Source organism: Anastrepha ludens, chromosome 5 (genome assembly GCF_028408465.1).
Source record: "Anastrepha ludens isolate Willacy chromosome 5, idAnaLude1.1, whole genome shotgun sequence".
Taxonomy (NCBI): Eukaryota; Metazoa; Arthropoda; class Insecta; order Diptera; family Tephritidae; genus Anastrepha; species Anastrepha ludens.
This window is the reverse complement of record NC_071501.1, coordinates 3,150,836-3,169,762: the sequence shown is the minus strand read 5'-3', so window position 1 is coordinate 3,169,762 and position 18,927 is coordinate 3,150,836. Positions and strand designations below refer to the sequence as shown.

Sequence of the window (18,927 nt, the reverse complement as noted above, 5' to 3'; positions counted from 1 at the left end):
TGATAAAGGTAAATATCAACTTCTACAGCCAAGCGACAAAAGGGCTCTGAGTTCGATGAGGGTACACTTGAACTGACTTCACTTTTATGTGAAGTGTGCCTGTGTGTCTGGTCATATCGTCATGGCTTCAAACTGCGAGAAGGATGAGCTAACCAGCCAAAGGACCTGCGAGGTAGTTTCCCCGCGAAATGAGAGGATTGGGATCCCGTTGTCTACCTGCAGTCTGCTCCTAGAAACGTGGCCTTCGCATCAAATCAGCGAGCGCTGGGCAGGTACAGAAACGTGTAAGGTCACGAAAACTTTCTGGATTGGAGCCGCTCAATAGAGCTTCTGAGGTTAACAAAATCACAGTTTTCGAATTTCGTGGGTGCCCTTACAGGGCATTATCCGCCAAGTGTGCGTGCTGTGAGATTCGGCATTACTTCGAATCCTTTTTGCATTATCGGTATGGAGGATGAGGCGGAATCATCTCAGCATCTTGTCTTTAGCTGCCCTGCTTTCGCGGGGCTAAGATTTAAGTATCTTGGCTTTCATGTGTTTGCTATGCCAGCTGAAGATTTTAGTGAAAATTTCATGATATTTACTGAATTTTTTGCAATCTTTGAAACTCTGTGTTTGTGGTACAGATTGACCTGCCTTTCCACTGAAAATTATTTAAAATGAAATTAAAAAAAAAACAATGTTATGGCAATATTCATAAACACAAGAAGTGCAGCGTTTTTTTTTTGACGAATGTATTAATCAGACATTCAAGAATTTATCAAACGGAATTTCGAAACGGAATAATTATTATCACCTTTATTTTTTCATTATTTTTGCAGTGTTTATCTCTTTTCCTACATATTAATGAATTTGGCACTTCAGAGCCTATTTAAGAACGTTGTCGCTGCCGAAATTGCCGAACATTCGCTTATCGGTTATTGCAAAGAATTGAACACAGTCCATTCTATCACCCCAAAGTGTAGAGAACAAACCAAATTAAATTTTCCTCATCAATTAATTTTAAAAAACATTTGTGCTATGAGAGCTCATTTAATCCTTGCACTGTGGTAAATTTGACAGAGTAAAAAGTGTTAATAAGAAATTCATGTGAATTCTGATTTTTTGCAGTTTGCATTTGTGCAGCAAAGCAGCGACCGAGAAATGCCAACTAAAACACAAAGGCGGAAATAGGGAGTTTCCAGCGAATTTCTCCTTTGGCGCCTCAACCGCGGCCTACCAGATAGAAGGCGCTTGGAACGAAGATGGCAAAGGGCTCTCTATTTGGGACACATATACACACACGAATCCGGAGAGGATACGCGATCGCACAAATGGGGATGCAGCGGCAGAGTCCTATCATCGTTTCGAGCAGGATTTGGTGGCACTGAAGGAACTCAAGGTACATTGAAACGTTTATCACAAGAGCAGTTATAAGACAAAACAAAAGAAAAACAAAAAGAAATCATAATTTCATTTCACGCACGTGCTGTGTGGCATTTCAGGTCAACTTCTATCGCTTCTCGTTTTCCTGGCCACGCCTGCTGCCAAACGCCGACACGACGGTGATTAATCAAAAGGGCATTGACTATTACAATATGATGATTGATAAGTTGTTGGCAAATAACATTGAACCCATGGTGACAATGTTCCACTGCGACTTGCCAGATGCGCTCAACAAGTTCGGTGGCTTCACCAATGACATCATAATTAAATACTTCCACTACTATGCAGAATTCTTGTACGAAACATTTGGAGATCGCGTCAAGAAATGGATTACCTTCAATGAACCCTTCGACTACTGCGTACTGGGCTATGGCCGAGCGTACTTCCCGCCCTTGGTACATTCACCCGGTGTGGCCGATTACCTCTGCATGGATAATACACTGCGCGCTCACGCCGCTGCCTATCGCGCTTACAAAGCGAAATATTTCAGTGCACAAGGCGGCAAAGTGGGCATCACCATCAGCAGTCGTTTCTACTACAATCAGCAGAACGGTGGAGATGAGAGCATCGTCGAGCGCGCTATGCAGTATTCGGTGAGAAACGAAAATGCTTTTGTTTTGGTTTTTTACTAGCAAATATCTCTTGTAGCTCGGTTGGCTGGCTAATCCGATTTTTGGAAAAACCGGCAACTATCCGCAACTTATTTTAGATGATATTTGGAATAACAGTATGCGCGAGGGCTTATCTTGGTCGCGTTTACCCGCCTTTGATGAATTCTGGTCGAAAGTAATTAAAGGTTCTGGTGACTTTTTGGGTCTCAATTACTATACCTCGCGGTATGCGGAGTTGGCAGATCCGGCTGATGGTGAGATACCTTCTTGGGAGTATGATTCACAATTGCAATATTCGGTAGACGAGAAGTGGAAACAGGGTAAATCAGACTGGCTATACTGCGTGCCGCAGGGATTGGAGGATATTCTGAAGTGAGTACCTTGAAAGGTATATGGAAATGATTGCTGGTATATTCAGAAAACATATAAAGACTCTAGGCAATGCCTGAAAGCATTTATAATACAATAGAATTAATATTTTTATAGTATCAAATATGTCCGAGGATGATTCACGTATCAGTAGCACTGCTATATAAAGTTTTCAAAAACATAAAAAAAAAACTCATATATTTCTTTTCAAGTATTTGCTGTTGAATTTATAACCCCATATATTTTGTTTTGCTCTTCAGATGGATTCGTGATCACTATGACAATGTCGAGGTCTTTGTGACGGAAAATGGTTGGTCGGATAATGGACAGTTGGAGGACTCCGAACGGGTGGATTACTTACAGGTACATTTTAATCGTACAGGTCTAAGTAGGATAAGGTTCGAAACTTGAACGGATTTGAGTACTGGTTTGCTTTTGATGAAATATCACACTGATATTCATATTAGGCTTATATTTTTAACCTTCAAATCCTTTCAAATGCAATATTACAATAATATGTATTCATATAGGGTCTTTGCATTTCGATTATAAAACATGCCAAGAAGTAACCGAGTGTAATGTGTGCTTATAGTTGGAGGAATAAGTTTAGGTAATACATACTTAAAGCCAAAAGTAAATAGTGCTACTCCTCATTACCAAAAAGAAATTGCCATCCTCATCATCATTCCTATCATCAGCCTCATGATTCAGAAGATGAGTGCAGGCTGAGAACCAAATATTGAGGAAATGATTAAAGCAATAAAACAGCACCGCTATTTGAGATGGTTATAGCGGTTGTTGACAAATTTCACCCATTTCAACAATGACCCTTGGGTCCAAATAGACTAGTATAACAAGCTTTCTCAAAACTTTTCCTCAAGCTTTCTCATTTCAACTTCTATATGAGCGTTGTGCATACCGGCGGACGAACGAAAGCCAAAATGTCTGTTATATGGCAAGTGCTCGGCTGGAGTAACTATCAAAGTAATGCTTGGACAATAATAAAAGCCAATATCTGCGAAAACTAAGACATTTTACGGCACACGCACATTTATTTGAAATACGGCCATCCGCCATGCACCTTTTTTTAATAATTCTATTTTCCTCAGTGTTAATATTATTTCCATCGAATTTTACCAAATTTTTTTTTTTTTTAATTTTGTTTTTTTTTGTATCCCTTGATTAATATATAATATAATGTATAAATTTAGATCACATTTTTAACTAAAGAAATACTATAAAAAACATCTCTTTGCACACTTTGTCGCTCCTGATCGGAGTTTTTTGTAGGCGTTGAGCGAGTGTTCAAGATATTTTCGCATGTCAGTGCATATACAGGGTGTTTCACTAAGGTGTTCATGCTTTATTATTAAGTTAATTTAAAAATGTTGTTGTTGAAGTGGTTGAGTATTTCCACTGAAAGAATCCTAATTAGTGACCAGCACAGTTTAAGTACCACCGTCCTCGCATAATGATGTTTTTTTTTGTTTTGTTGTTCTAAGTCAAATCCCTTTAGTGAGGTCCAAGTATAGCAGCAAATTCTTTATCTTGATGCCTGAAATCTAAATAATTTGCTGCAAGAAAGGCTTACCAAAGGAGCGGCGTCGTACCCTAGCTAGCCCCGGACATTCACATAAGTAGTGGAAAAGACTTTCCTTCGTCCCATCCGCTTGACAGCTTCTGCAGATAAAATTGAAGGGTAAATTGAGTCTAGCTGCGTGATCCCCTACTTTCCAATGGCCTGTAAGGTTTGCAGTGATGCGTGTGATGTTTGGCCGGGAGCATCCTAACGGATCGTTCGTCCTCTGGATTTTGTATGACGACCATGTGTTTTTTGTTGTAATACATGTAGTTAGTTGCTTCCATCTTCTTTCGGCTAAAGCATGATAGTGTGAAGCTATGAATGCTTTTATTGTGTTCAGTGGGATGGAGACTGCCACCGCCTCTGTTATTTTTAGTGTCGAGCCTTTTCTTGCTAGCTCATCCGCTATCTCATTACCCAGTATGTTCCTGTGACCGGGAACCCATATCAGAGTGACTTCAAGCCAATGACTGAGCAATTCCAGCTCCTCTCTACACTGTAAGACTAGTTTGGATGAAATGGAGCTGGAGTCCAAGGCCTTTATAGCTGCTTGACTGTCTGAGAAGATAGCTACTCTTGTACCAACTTCCTTGTAGAGTTTTAGTGATTTGCATGCTTCTCTGGTCGCTAACAGTTCTGCCTGGAACACGTTGGCATAGTCAGGAAGACGAATTGACTGAGATGGGTTGAGTGGCTCCGAATGGAAGTCAGCTCCCACACCACAGTTCATCTTAGAACCATCGGTGTACATTTCGATATCGTATCTTTCAATCACCTTCCCGTTGCTTCATTCGGCTCTCGGTGGAAAACGTACCGTAAAGCCTTTTTTGAAGCTAAGGTCGGGGATTGTTTAGTCTGATCTGTTTTTGAGCAACGAGGGTCCCTGTAGGAGGATCTTACTGTGACCGTACGACCTTGTTGTCCCGCCTCCTATGTCTCTGAGTCTCACCGCGCTGGGCGGCATATAATTTCAGGCAAGTTGCCGCTACGGGTCTGCTCAACGAATACTAAAGAATGTTTGTTGACAAGTTTTCTTATGCATGTGTACTATAAAAGATAATTTGAAATATTTGCTACCTTAGTCTAATATCGCGTTGATCTAATTTTATAAAGCTAGGAAGTTGATAAAGAAAAAATTAAGCGAAGATATTTTTAATCAGGAATATTATTATATTTTTATAAATATTTCTTTATAGCACTTTCGACCCTGTGTACTAATTCCTTTGCTTAATCTTTAATTACTAAATCGTCAATTTTTGTATCCACTTTCCAGGCTCATTTGCAAGCAGTACTCAACGCAGTGAATGACGGCTGTAATGTCACTCACTACTCACACTGGAGCTTAATCGATAATTTCGAATGGAATATGGGCTACACGTAAGTGGAATTAGAAATTTTTCACTTCTGAACAATTTTTCTACAAAAAAATTTAATTTTGCTCAATTAAATTACAGCCAGAAGTTTGGCCTCTTTTATTTGAATCTGACGAGTCCGAATAAGGAACGGATTGCCAAAAAGTCCGCGCGTTACTATAGCAGCGTCATTGAAAGCGGAAAAATAATTTTAAGCTAAAAATTTCATTAAGTGGCTATTCATGCAAAGTTATTTATTAGATAAATTGAAAAAAATTATTGAAGGTATAACTAAGTCTTCTCGTATTAATAAAAATAAAAACATTTTTTAATGCAATCCTGACTACCATTCGGGTGTGAATAGGTTCAAAACTCGTGCATGAAACACCAAAATGATAGAAAAAGTCTTTTCTAAAGCGATCGCCCCTCTGAGTGCATTTCTGCCATGAAATAAACTCCTCATAAAGTGCATTTGGCGTTCGGAGTCGGCTTAAAACTGTTGGAGGGATCATTTGTGGACCAAATGACCAAACACCTAACAGAAGTGTACGCGCCAATTATTTAATTATTTCTAGATATAAATTTATTTTATTTTTATTTTTATAGGCAGTGATCTTTTCTCTTTCTCTCTGCCTTTTCTGAATAGTAGAAAATCATGTAGGTCACTTAAGAAACATAAAGGAAATGTTACACAAATGCGAGGCTTACCTATATATAATAAATATACTTTGCGCCCAATAATGAAAGCACAGTAAAATATTAATGGAAATGACTTTAGTGATTTTTGAGATACTCTCCTTGGAAGTCAATTCTCTTCTGCACTCGCTTCAAGCTATTTTCAAACCCTTTAGACACTCAGAGCTACCAATTGTTTATAGGTTTCAACAGCCTCTTCAGGCGTGGAAAATCACTGACCTCACGTTTTATTTTTGATGTTCGGGAATAAAAAGAAATTAGGCACCAACTCAGGGCTGTAAGGCTGATGAGCTGAGAAAAAGTAGAGAAGTAGAAATCGCTGAAAATAGCTAGGTTTGTCATCGTTGAGCGAAGCCATGTTGACTTGTAGAAATGAGGTTTTAACGGCAAAGGCAATTTACAATTTACAGCAATCTTAAATAGTTTAGAAACTGAAGACAACTTTGATATCGGCTTGTAACTGCGGGCATCATTTTTATCGCCACTTTTAAGGACAGAGGTTTCAGACGTTTGTTTGCAATCGTCAATAAATATACCGGAGGCCAGAGAGCAATTGAAGATAAAGGTAAGAGGCTCAGCTAGGCGTAAGCAGTTGTTTAACAAAAAAGCTGAGGGACTATCTACGTCGGTTTCGGACGAGGATCTAAGATCACCGATGCCTTTAATTACATACTCAGTTCAACTGGTTAACAACCAAAAGTTTAGCGCGGATTTACTAGCTGAAGCAGAACCAACTTAATTGCAATTGCACATTGGCACAGAAAAATTTAAAATTGAAATTAAAAAAACTAAAAATAAAAATTATAAATAATTGTTTTTTGATAAAATCTAGAATAGTTACGTTCCCCGGTTTAAATCCCAAAGGTCTGCTCATAAGGGAACATTTTTTATACTGAGGGTAAACACATACTGGCGTTTGGCTTGTGAATCAGCTTTGATTTCACATCGCTGGTTCATCATCAACTGATTTATAAAATCTGCGCACACACACACATCTACGCCAGGGCATTTATTGTACAAATTGTACATTATACCAAACTTAAATTGAAAATCAAAAGCACAAATCTTTAGCTTTTTAAGATTATTGATTCGCTATTCTCTTAGTACAGCCAGTTAATTTTTGTTTTCTGTTCGTTTGTACTAAAATTGATGCTGAATGCCCCCTTAGCTTTCAGTATGGCAGAGTTACTCAGTTGCTTAGGACGTCTGTTTTAAAATAATATAATTGTGAAATATACAACTTTTCTTCATTTGTGCTTTCATTTCAATATTTTGTTATTGTAATTCGTAGTAGTTCCGCTTTGTGAAAACTATGTCACTTTTGCGCGCTTTAGCTGTCAATTCGCTCTTATCATTTGCCTTTCTGTTTTGCTTTGTCTGCTGTGTACATTTTGAAAAGTATTGGACCACCACAACAACCACCGTCAAGCCGTGGCACATACGTCAGCCGGGCCTATCACTGCCATTGCCCAACAGCCATCCGTCCAAGTGTTGGCGCGAAGTGCCGTAAGTGCGAGAAACATCCAAAAATATTAATACTTCTTTACAATTCACTCACATCTTTCACGTCCCTACAGCGCCGTGTTTTTCCAATTCGAGAAGGGCGTGCAAGTCGTGGGAAATAGCACACTCAGTCCCTACTTCAATCTCATTGAGGTCTGTTGCAAAGGTTACAAACGCTATGATTTCGACTGGAACCGCTGTGTGCCGGATTGTGGCAACAAATGCCAAGCCAATGGCTTTTGCTTAGATGGCGGCATCTGTCGTTGCTTCGACGAATTTGTGCTCAATCACCGTAACGTCTGCATACCGACTTGTCCGCTGGGCTGTCCGCATGGTCAGTGCTACTTAAATGGCACCTGCATTTGCCAGGAGGGCTATGAGTTGGATCCGACGCGCAAATTTTGCATGCCCCACTGCGAGTTTAGTTGTGCGCACAATGAGATATGCGTCGCGCCGAATAAATGCGAATGCGCCGAGGGCTATACACCTGCGCTGCCGCCCAGCACCATGGGCTGCCAACCCATTTGCATACCGGATTGTGGATTTGGACATTGCGTGGCGCCGAATCAGTGCGAGTGCTTCCACGGCTATCAGAAGCGCTTGAATGGCAGCAGTTGCGAGAGTAATTGCTACATGTAAGTGAGGAGATGGGATGTAAGATTTTAAGTATTCATATATTCGAGATATGAGCACAATTTCGTAATAATTTTTTCCGAACTCCATTCGCTACTAGGCGCTGCGAGAACGGCTTTTGTGCTAATCGCACCACCTGCGTTTGTCAGAATGGCTATCGTTTCGACCAGAATACGACCTCGTGTCTGCCAGTTTGTGACGAGGATTGTGAAAACGGCATTTGCCTTTCACCGGGCGTGTGTCGTTGTTTCAACGGCTATTTGCGTCGTGGACCTAAGTGTGAAGGCGTATGCGAGAGGTAGGTGAACAATATTCTAATGTCAATATCTACTAATACAGATACAAAATTCTTCGTATGTCTGCCAGTGGCTGTGGGTTCTATGGCAAGTGCATTGCTCCGAATGCTTGCGGCTGTTCTATCGTTGAGGGTCCGGTCCGCATCTATCAACGCTGCGCTAATGGAAATTGCAATGCCAAGGGACGTTGTCGCTGCAAGGAGGGCTATGTGCGTTTCATTGATCAATGTATGGAGCCAGACAAGGTGACCACTTATGCATCAACGTGGCCCAGCAAATTGAATGAGACTTTGGTGCAGGAGTTCAATATGCTGATCGGTAGACATTTCATGTTTAATTATCCAATTGTGCCTTTCTACTATTAGGGCCAATTGTAGTTGTATAGAAAAATAGTAAAGAGTTAATGGTTTGGATAATCTAAGAATACCTACAAATTTCTTTGAATTTAACTTTTTTTCTTTGGTGTGAACCACAAATGCTCTAGTTGGCCAAGGGCGCATCTCTCTAAGTGACATATAAAACGTTGCACGTTCTATAAGACCGCGCACACTAACATTGTTTTTTTTTTTTACCTATGAGCCAGATTTACGCAAGTGGGTTACCCTAAGTTGGCTTTTCGTGTTTTCTTTTATGCCATTGGCCGATTTTGTTTGCGTTAATTTTAATTTTTCCACGAGTATCTACAAATGTTCGTGTAGCCACAATAATTCAGCAACAATTCAACCGAATCTTAAGATTTTTTAACAGCGAATAGAATTATTTTTTTTTTAATTTTTTTCTCTCTTTTTAACAATTGAATTTTTTTCCAATTTCACAAATACTTAGAAGAAATTTATACAGCAGTAAATGCGCTAAACCTCTTATTTTATTTTCATGGAAAAATTACCTCTCCTTTGAACAACAAAATAGTCACGTCGTTTACAGTGTAGAAGTTTGCGTGCCAACGAGTGAAAATGTCAACTCCCTTAAGAACATTCAAATATGAGGAATATCAGGAATATGATAAACGTTTGAAGAAGCCAAAAATATGGCTATTAATGAATTTTGCGTTTATGTATTTTTGTGTGGGTTATCCACTTGTAATGTGTCTGAGAAAATTTTAAATATAAAATTGCTTATCAGGTTCGAGGTTAATATTGACATCATCGCCCTTAACAACCGTGCTGTTAGTTCTGCCTTTTCCAAATTGGATAAAGAGGCAAAGCGAATGGGTCTGGTGGTGAACGAAGACAAAACGAAGTACCTCTGTCTTCAAACAAACAGTCGGCGCACTCGCGTATCAGCACCCACGTCACTGTTGACAGTTATAATTTCGAGGTTGTAAAAGACTTCGTTTATTTAGGAACCAGCATTAACACCGATAACAATACCAGCCTTGAAATCCAACGTAGAATCTCTCTTGCCAACAAGTGCTACTTTGGACTAAGTAGGCAATTGAGCAGTAAAGTCCTCTCTCGACGAACAAAACTAACACTTTACAAGACTCTCATCATGCCTGTCCTAACGTATGGCGCAGAAACTTGGACGATGACAACATCCGATGAAGGGACGCTTGGAGTGTTCGAGAGAAAGATTCTGCGTAAGATTTTTGGACCTTTGCACGTTGGCAACGGCGAATATCGCAGACGATGGAACGATAAGCTGTATGAGCTTTACGACGACATAGACATAGCGCAGCGAATAAAGATCCAGCGGCTTCGTTGGCTGGGTCATGTCGTCCGAATGGATTCAAACACTCCGGCTTTGAAAGTATTCGATGCGGTACCAGCTGTTGGTAGCAGAGGAGAGGTAAACGAGAGAGAAACGACTGGCGCGCTTTGTTAAACTCGGCAAAAATCGCGTAAGCGGTTATTGCGCCAATTAAGAAGAAGAAGAATCAGGTTCGACCTGACCGTTGGTGTGATTACTAAGTCCACCGAGATCGACAATTGACTGAATTTTGACTTAGGTAGGCAGGTAGATGTAGCGGTCGGTCCTGAAACCAACGTACTTAGACCTTTGCCGATCCATTGTGTTAACGCAGTAACAGTTTATCGCTATTTCTCGTTAAACCATTTCATTTTGAGTGCAAACAGATAGTTCTGGCTTACACTTATATCCCTAAGGTCATCATTATTATTATTCAAGAAAGATGAGCCGAAGTGCTTAAACATAGTGGCATGCCACGCAGGGCAGTGACAGAGAAGATGTCTGACCGACTCCTCTTTCTCCTCATTCTTGCAACGTGCACAATTGTCGACCGGAGGTACATTCAATATCTGAGCATGCCGACCTAGGAGACAAAGGTCTGTGATCAAAGCAACCATCATAGAGAAGTTCTTCCTTGACCGATTAGGGAATGCCTTTGAGCGCCTGACATCCCATTTCGGCCAAATTCTCACACAAAAACACACCTCGTATTTGGAAAAATCATATTAAGGGTTGGATTTGGTTTTTACGAAAAAACAGAAGGTAAAATTGATTGATTAGCTTAAGGCCACGGCAAGCATAGCTTTAATATTTGTTGTAATTAAGTTTTAAGTTACGCCGCCACTCTAGCATCATTAACACGTTGGCTACCAATGTATCACTGGTGATCATTTCAAAAACCTATCCCCAGGTGCCAATGTATCACCAGTGATACACGCTTAGGCCCCGAGATTTTAGGGGCTGGGACCCTAACGGAAGGAGTTTTGGGAAAATTGAAAGTTTATTTTAAAAGAAAAAATATTTTATTTCATAGTAAAATACAAAGTTTTGAAATAATACGAAATTAAAAATGAGAAAATTCAATTCAATTCTGGAAACAGAAAAAACTATATTTTTTGTTTTTAATTTTAATGTAGTTGTTGAAAATGTTTAAGACATAGGTATGGTGACCTCCGACATTGGGCGCAGTATGTTGCCACTAGTTTGGCCTTCTTCCTGGCGACTGACGACGAGTTTGTCGTCTTTAATTCTGAATAGCACATGCCGCAACGATGTTTCTTGCGCCTACCATCCTTTGTTGCTTCTGTCGACGTTATTAAAAAGTGTTGTCCCTGCGGAGGTGAGCGCGCTATTCAAGGGCTATCTTTTCCACTCATGAAAAGGATAATGCTTTGACGAAAGTCAGATATTTGCATTTTATAAGTTTTTGACACTGTTTCAGAGGACTGGGCATTATCTGCGAAGTGAATGAATTTGAGCAAGATCTGGAACCGGTTACGAGCCATAACTTGTGGGACGAATGCGTTTTTGAACAATGTGCTTGGTTTCCAATAGTCGGTTATTGCAGGGTATTTTACCATTCCCATATACATGACTATGGCCAGAAACTCCATGATCTTCTGGCGATCAGTATCTTTCCACATATTCATCCTACTGCTGCTGCGAGTACCGATGCCAGTTACTTGAGAGTTTGCATTCCTATTTGTCTCTTCAACAATAATATCCAATATCTCATCGGTCAAAAACTTCCTGTAATATTGAAATGGCGTACCGGCATCATATTGCAAAACCTGTGGTGGATTGGTAAATTCTTCTAAATTCTTCAAAGTCTCTCCGGTAGCAGGCGAGGTCCATGCTGTCGTAGTTTCCATCTGTTCTTCATCAGCAGTATTATTAACATTTGTACCACTAACAACAACACTATATTTCACTGTAATTTTCAACCAACTGCTCGCTATGAACTCAAGTTCGATACTGATTTATTTTGATTTACTTCTTCGAAATGTGATCACCGGTGATCACATTTAAAAAAAAATAAGAATAGTTTTAAAAAAACGGCAAGTGGTCACCGGTGAACACAACACAAGAACGTGCTCTACGCGTCAGGAGCGTGACTTTTATTCCTGGTAAAAATATCTCGTTAAAATTCAAACGGGAACATGACTTTTTTTGCTTGGCACCTGGGGGTAGATTTTTTTTGTGATCACCGGTGATACGTGGCAGCCAACGTGTTAACTACCGTGACATTTTGTTTTCTCTACAATTCAACATTCAGCTCTGAGTGGCATTTCCTAGGATTTCGTAAATCACGATCATCCATAAAGGTGTTTGTAACTAAAATAACAAAACTACACACACACAGTTCGCGCTGAGCACTTTGTTTGTCAATACAATACTCTCTTACACCAGGGCAACTGCCAGTTTTAAGATCTACATTTAGGCTACAGTAAATAAAGTAACAACAAAAGCTGTGATGAGTGTGTTTTAGGCTGATGATCTGAACTTGTTGCGCATACATTTACATACGCATATTAGTGCATGCATGTTTAATTACTAATAATAAATGCATGAGAGTAAGAGAGCGCATACGTATGTATGTATGTAAATATTACGTGGATTATGGTTGGAGGGGTTTTCTATTCTTAAGTAAGTGACCTATAATGAGTATAACAACAATGGTTCAGTGCATAAAAATAGCTCTGTGCACATATATTTAGAGTTATCAACTATAACACATGAACTACGTTACAGCATCGCGTGAACCAAAATTAGGTTAGTCGGGCGAATGATTTTATGCTCAATTATGCTTTCGAGTTTGTAAGATTTTAATTATTACCAGCATTCTTCTTTGCACAGCGCACTCTCTCAACAGCTCAGGCACTAATATGTATGCACGGATGTCATTTTCCATAAGCACAGTCGAATAGAGAAATTTTATATCAGCTTCTGTCTTATCAGTTCGTCGTTTAAGCGATACCAACAACAGTGTATTGACTTTCTTTGCAACAACAATACAAATTATGCAAAGAAAGAAAGGAAAGGAAAATCAAAATAAAAGGTAAGCGTAGAAAGATTTAAAGAAAAGGAAGTGAAGAAAGGGAAATATGGCAAGCGTCTACAAGCTACAGGAGACATGAGGCAAAAACGCTTCGGCGTTTCAGTTGTAAAAAGTGCGCCACGCGCAACGGATTATCGAAATTATTTATAGAAAAATTTGCATTGTTGTAGAAGTTTTATAACTAAAGTGCAATATTCAAATATGTGTATCGTTTCTTATTCAATGAAGCTGCTTCTGGCTTTGTGCATTGGGTTAAATTTGAGCGCGGTAAATGGCCAATTTTGGAAACTGAATAGCCCAAGTGAGCGAGATCTGTTCATTTTGGAGACGAGATCACTAATGCCATCCGGGATATGCTATAAAGAAGTGCTGTAAGTGGATATCGAATGGGTGGGCCTTTAAGAAGTTAATTGTTAGATTTTAATTTTTTGTTTTGAATTTTTATTAAAAAAATATATTTGCATATGCTGAAAAGTTAATACAAGATTCAAATACCATTAATTTCGTTGAATTAACTTACATTATTTTTTTTTTAAGTTATATTTAAGTTTGTCTTTTATTGCATCACTTAAATTATTTCCCGAAACTTTTGTCATCCACTGAACTAATTGCCTTAAAAATTCTAAAAATATAAAATTTTTCCACTTTGCAGCAGCGAAGCCAACGAACCCACCTTAAAAATGCAAACCATCTCGTATTGTTGCCCTGGTTACCGACGCAACGCTCACTCCTCGTCCGTGCACTGTGAGCCGATTTGCACGGAGGATTGTTCCAATGGGATTTGCACGGCGCCAGATGTGTGTGAATGTTACCCCGGATATACGCGCGCCGGCGGACGCTGTGAGGAATTGTAGACGTAGAGGCATTGACTGTGAATAATAAATGAATAATTTTGAAAATAGTCAAATTTATTTCGATTAGCAAAGGGTGCACGCCACTTATTCTTAGGGCATTCAAATGAAAAGGGAGTCGCTAAATACACTTTGAATTGAAGCTGCGTGGCATCAGAAACTAGGTACATCATTAAGGCAGTAAAATATAGATGCACACTTTTTTATTGTATACTTTTTTAAGCGATGAATGCAAAAAAGGAATTTGGAAACTGTATCGATCTTCTTTTTATTACATAATTTCTTCCTCTGGTTAGAATGCGGATGGCTCCAGGACCAAGCACGGCTCCGGCTCTGGGGTCTACGTGGAATCTAGCAGGACAAAACTGCACATTGCTCTTGGAAAGCATGCATCTGTGTTTCAAGCGGAGGTGTATGCAGTTCAAGAAGCGATGAACTTTGTTGTGCAAAAGCGATGGAGAGGCAGATCTATATGTGTCTGCAGCGACAGCCAAGCTAAGCTCATGGCCTCAGACAGCCCCCTAACCACATCAGGGTAGTCGATTCCTGTAAATCCAGGCTAAACTATGTCGTTAGACATAATAGCCAGATGCTACAAGGGTCTCGGGACACGTGGGTATCTTGGGTAGCGAGACCTCTGATTCCTTAGCTAAGCTTCTTTGGCCCAGAGCCTGTTTTGCAACTTCCTTCTGCGGCCATCAAAGCCACGGTTAGCAAATGGGTAACTACCACCCACAAGCGAGCTTGGTAGGCTGAGAGAGGCTGCAGATGGACTTAACTGATGTTACCTGTCATGTCCGATCGACTGTGCAAACCCTTCTGCCATTAAGCAGAGGGGAGTGCAGACGGCTAGTTGGACTAATGAAGGGCCACTTTCTGTGGGCAAAGTACATGGAAAGGTTGGGCATCCCAGACAGTGTACTCTGCCCAGCTTGTGAAGAGGAGGATGAGACGGCGGACCACTTCCTGTGCGTCTGCCCCGCCTTCGCTTGAATCAGGTTTGACGTCTTTAGCACTGATGTGCTAAGAAGCGTCCACCTTGGCTCCTTGTCACCACAAGATCTACTCAGATTTCTTCGGAGATCGGGTAGATTTAAAGAAAATTAAAAGGGAATCCAAGTGTAGTACAATGGACTTAATTAATGTCTGAGTGCTGCACTTGCTAGTTGTTCCGACAAAAAACAAAATACGGCATCATTTTATTTGAATTAAAATCTAAAATAAGAGAGTTTTCACCTGTTAAAAAGTAAAATTAATTTGAAATAATAATCAAGTATTGTAATACAGGTGGGGAACGAACAAAATGTTTAAAAAGCTTAATTTCGAAAATATTTTTGTTGAGGGAGAACTGAATTCTGTAAATTAAATGATTAATCATAAATATTTAGTGTGGGTATTACATGCAGGAAATTTTAAAGAGTATATTTTAGAAAAAATTTTGAAGATGGTGGCCACTCATTTCAAAATATGGTTAATTCATTTTAATAGATACGGTAACTGAAATCTCATATGGGAGCCAAACGCAAGAAACGAAAAAGTCTTTATTTTTCAAATATTTTATAGTAAACATCTCAAAGCCCTCTACAGCTACTGCCATTTAAATTTCATCTTGAAGTAAGTATGAAAACATTTAATGGTAAATGCAGCTAACAACTGAAGGTCGGCTCCGGTTTCGGCCTCCGTCATGTTTGGCCACAAAAGTTTAGTCTCGGTTCTGCTGCGACAAAAAAAACCCCAATTTTTTCCAAGCATTTCTCCAATTTATCTTTCATCAAAAATTTTCTTTAGTTAGAATGCATAATTTTTCAAATTTATCTTTGTTCAAAAATTGTATGAACTTTCAGTTTACGAAATATTTGAGTGTAGCAATCGAAAACCCACATTTTCTGTTGTAAAAAACTTTTCTTTAGTTAGAATGCATAATTTCTCAAGAATATTTTTATACTTTAAGTCGAGGCTAGCAAAGGTGATTAAGTTATGACTATTTGAGCGTCAGTTACTCTAGGCTGGGCTGCTGCACTTACTCGACCCTAATGCGTTTTTCTTAAAGTTGTTAAATTTGAAGTCCGTTTACGCCATAATACAAAATTTACTGACCGCCGTGTCCGCACGGGGTGGTGTCTGATCACCATTCGGAATGCCCGAGTTTGAAACCTTGGGCATGAACAGCAATTGATAGAAAAAGTTATTTCTAATAGCGATCGCCCCACGCCGGGCAATGCAAACCTCGGAGTGAATTTCTGCCACATAAATTCTTGCAGACTTTGCCTGCGTACAAATTTTGCCCATGCCATTTTTTTTCGAATAAAAAATTTCGATTTTTTGGAAATTCTAGAGCAGTTGACGGTCTCAATAGTGCTTTAGATGCTTTAAGCCACTTTACATCACTTCTTTTAAAACCACACAAAATATATGGCTCATATTCAGTTAATAGTTTTTTTCGGGTTTTGACTTAACTTTTTCACCAGAACCACTTGATATACGCCGAATAGCTTGTCATCAAACCTACCCAAAACCACATAAACTTGTCGAGGGTTTTTTAGCTGCATGTTAACTATTGATATCGATAACTATGACAGCTCGGATGGAGCACCAGAACAACGCTTCCAAATAGTAAAAATTTACTTTAAAAAAAACGTCTTTTTGCGAAGTTCAGGGAGCACTGGTGGCATCATCGGTTCTTATTTCTTTCGAAAGGAGGAAGGAGCTTTCGTTACGGTGAATGGCGAGCGTTATCAGGCCATGCCAACTGAATTTTTATTTCCAAAAATTAATCACTAAAGGGCGACGACATTTGGTTCCAACTTGATTAATTAACAATAGATTTATTAGACTAATCGAATGGGCCAAGTAAGGCGTAGCCATGGCAGATATATGCAGGATACCATATTCAAAAAATAAACGCCATGAAACTATCTACCAGATTATACCTAATAAAAAAAATATTCATTGCAACAATACTTTTGTTTTTTATCATCATTTGAAGTTCTCAAGCACTTTTTACAATCACTTACCTGTAAAACCTACGGAATAAAGGAAGCTAACCATAGAGATGTCATATAATTTGAAAAAATTATTATACGTGTGTCGGCTGTTGGGTTTGCAAATCTTTGGCGACAAAAGCAAACGAATCGCTGCCGCTTATGTTTACTTCCACTGTTTGATCTCATGAATTTGTGCCAGCAAACGAGTTGACTATTGAACATTTTTTTGTCATACGAGACAAGCTCAAACACTCAGGCACTGTAAGAATTGCTAGCTTATTATGCATATAAACAAATACAGTTGCAAACACAAAAATACGGACAACAAAATAGCGAAATTCTCAAACTAATCTTTGAAAATTTGTTTGTTTGGGACAAATAAATGCGATTTTTTTACAACTTAACGTTCATAATGCAATATATTTTTGCTTAAAATATTAAATTTTTAATATTCGTTATCTTTGATGTACAATTATAATTGTGGTGCATTCGCGAGTTTTCTGAGCAAAATTATTCAATTTTTCTGCTTTGGCTTTCATAAAGGTCTGTTTACATATACACATTCCACTTTTACCCATTTTGAGTATACTTTACTTACACATAAGATCATCCTGTAGCGTCACGTAACCATCAAATACTTAAGTAAGTACTGAATAATGGAGCTGCAAAACGTGCAGCCATTGGGCGCACAATCGTTTTAAAAAAAAGCTAATTTGTCTGAATAATCAATTCAATCAATGGGAGCGACCCTGCTTTCTTTCTCCTTAATAGGAAAATTACCATTACATCTTGCCGTACTCTACTCGAGGGACGTACCGCGAATCCATCACTCGATATTCTTGCTTCTTTTGCATGGCCTACCGTTAGAACGAACTAAGAACTTCAATTAATATTTTTTTAAATAAATTTAAGGGGTCTGGATGTTCCTTAGGTTGGTGAATACATCTTTAAAGCATTTTCGTGATCAAAAGTTATTTTTCAGCAGAATGCCGAGCGGTTAAATCAGCCGCTTGAAACCTTCGATGAACTGCTCTCGTTGAAATTTCAGCGTCGCGCTCTTCTACGAATTTTTTGTAGACTCACGCATTCCAGCTATAGGTCCCCTTCGGGCTAATATTTCTCACACGTCCTTAGCGGAGTCTCTCTTCAAAGGGCGGATACACTTAGAAGACTTCAAGAAATATCCAAAAGCGGACTTGCCAAATTTTAACATTTTTTACAACTATCTTAAAGTTTGGTACACTTTTACATTCAGCAAAACCAATTTCAAGAAGGTATCTAAAATATTTGTATGAAGAACATAGATAACCCAACAGTTTTTATACCCATTCAAGATTATCACAACCCTTTAAGTTAAATATTAACTCCCGTTTCCTTTTATTATTGTAGAGGTGTCATAAAGTATTGAAGGCCAAAAGTGTGGAACTTGCCTTAGGTAAGATAGTATTTGCCATGGAGCAAAAAATGGTCCGACTTTCTATTAATTCAATCATATTAAAAACCAGATTTTCTACATTTAAAAGCCTCTGCACCTTAGTACTTAAGGCGTTCATTTAATTTCCAAACTATATCCTGACAAAGAAACAATATTCGATATCATTTACAATATCTCGATGTTGAGGAAACGATGACCCGGCAGTATTTGGGTCCACGTCTTTTTCGAAGAAATCAGACAATGTGTTCAACGCACCACTAAGTGTGCGGTCCCACCGCTCTTGCCATAACATACAACATTTCTGTATCATCTGATCTTAGCTTGTTTCGCTTACCAATATGTCAATGGCGCAAAGCCCCCGATTACTAGTTCTGCTTCTTCTAAGATTGCTGGGAACGGGCTGGGTACTTCTGGTTTTTTAAGAGCCTCAGACCAGATTTGCG

At 39.1% G+C, this 18,927-nt stretch overlaps 3 protein-coding genes across 3 annotated transcripts in view; all 3 read left to right on the top strand.

Annotated features, from left to right (window-relative positions):
- LOC128863366 (uncharacterized) overlaps positions 1–14,313 on the top strand; it is a 28,077-nt gene extending 13,764 nt beyond the window's left edge. Inside the window, exons 4-16 of the mRNA XM_054102493.1 lie at positions 1,111–1,381; positions 1,485–2,018; positions 2,074–2,408; positions 2,666–2,768; positions 5,261–5,364; positions 5,442–5,526; positions 7,330–7,541; positions 7,613–8,173; positions 8,272–8,469; positions 8,511–8,785; positions 8,833–8,840; positions 13,365–13,585; positions 13,867–14,313. Coding sequence (XP_053958468.1) covers positions 1,111–1,381; positions 1,485–2,018; positions 2,074–2,408; positions 2,666–2,768; positions 5,261–5,364; positions 5,442–5,526; positions 7,330–7,541; positions 7,613–8,173; positions 8,272–8,469; positions 8,511–8,785; positions 8,833–8,840; positions 13,365–13,585; positions 13,867–14,068 — 3,109 coding nt within the window. The 3' untranslated portion in view covers positions 14,069–14,313. The remainder of the gene's footprint in view (positions 1–1,110; positions 1,382–1,484; positions 2,019–2,073; positions 2,409–2,665; positions 2,769–5,260; positions 5,365–5,441; positions 5,527–7,329; positions 7,542–7,612; positions 8,174–8,271; positions 8,470–8,510; positions 8,786–8,832; positions 8,841–13,364; positions 13,586–13,866) is intronic.
- Positions 923–5,565, top strand: LOC128864093 (myrosinase 1-like). Its single transcript, XM_054103592.1, has 7 exons — positions 923–1,049; positions 1,111–1,381; positions 1,485–2,018; positions 2,074–2,408; positions 2,666–2,768; positions 5,261–5,364; positions 5,442–5,565. Exons 1-7 carry the CDS (start codon positions 1,021–1,023, stop codon positions 5,557–5,559), a joined length of 1,494 nt encoding a protein of 497 aa, XP_053959567.1. The 5' UTR covers positions 923–1,020; the 3' UTR covers positions 5,560–5,565.
- LOC128864095 (epidermal growth factor-like protein) lies at positions 7,224–8,891 on the top strand. The gene is made up of 4 exons (XM_054103594.1): positions 7,224–7,541; positions 7,613–8,173; positions 8,272–8,469; positions 8,538–8,891. Exons 1-4 carry the CDS (start codon positions 7,348–7,350, stop codon positions 8,830–8,832), a joined length of 1,248 nt encoding a protein of 415 aa, XP_053959569.1. The 5' UTR covers positions 7,224–7,347; the 3' UTR covers positions 8,833–8,891.
- Positions 14,314–18,927: the final 4,614 nt, after the last annotated feature.

Bases quoted from the DNA above. Each gene is read 5' to 3' on its own strand.
- LOC128864093 (XM_054103592.1), top strand. From the start codon at position 1,021: ATGAGAGCTCATTTAATCCTTGCACTGTG. The intron at 1,382-1,484 runs GTACATTGAAAC...GTGGCATTTCAG, and splicing joins TGGCACTGAAGGAACTCAAG to GTCAACTTCTATCGCTTCTC. The intron at 2,769-5,260 runs GTACATTTTAAT...TCCACTTTCCAG, and splicing joins AACGGGTGGATTACTTACAG to GCTCATTTGCAAGCAGTACT.
- LOC128864095 (XM_054103594.1), top strand. From the start codon at position 7,348: ATGTCACTTTTGCGCGCTTTAGCTGTCAATTCGCTCTTATCATTTGCC. The intron at 7,542-7,612 runs GTAAGTGCGAGA...ACGTCCCTACAG, and splicing joins AAGTGTTGGCGCGAAGTGCC to CGCCGTGTTTTTCCAATTCG. The intron at 8,174-8,271 runs GTAAGTGAGGAG...ATTCGCTACTAG, and splicing joins TGCGAGAGTAATTGCTACAT to GCGCTGCGAGAACGGCTTTT.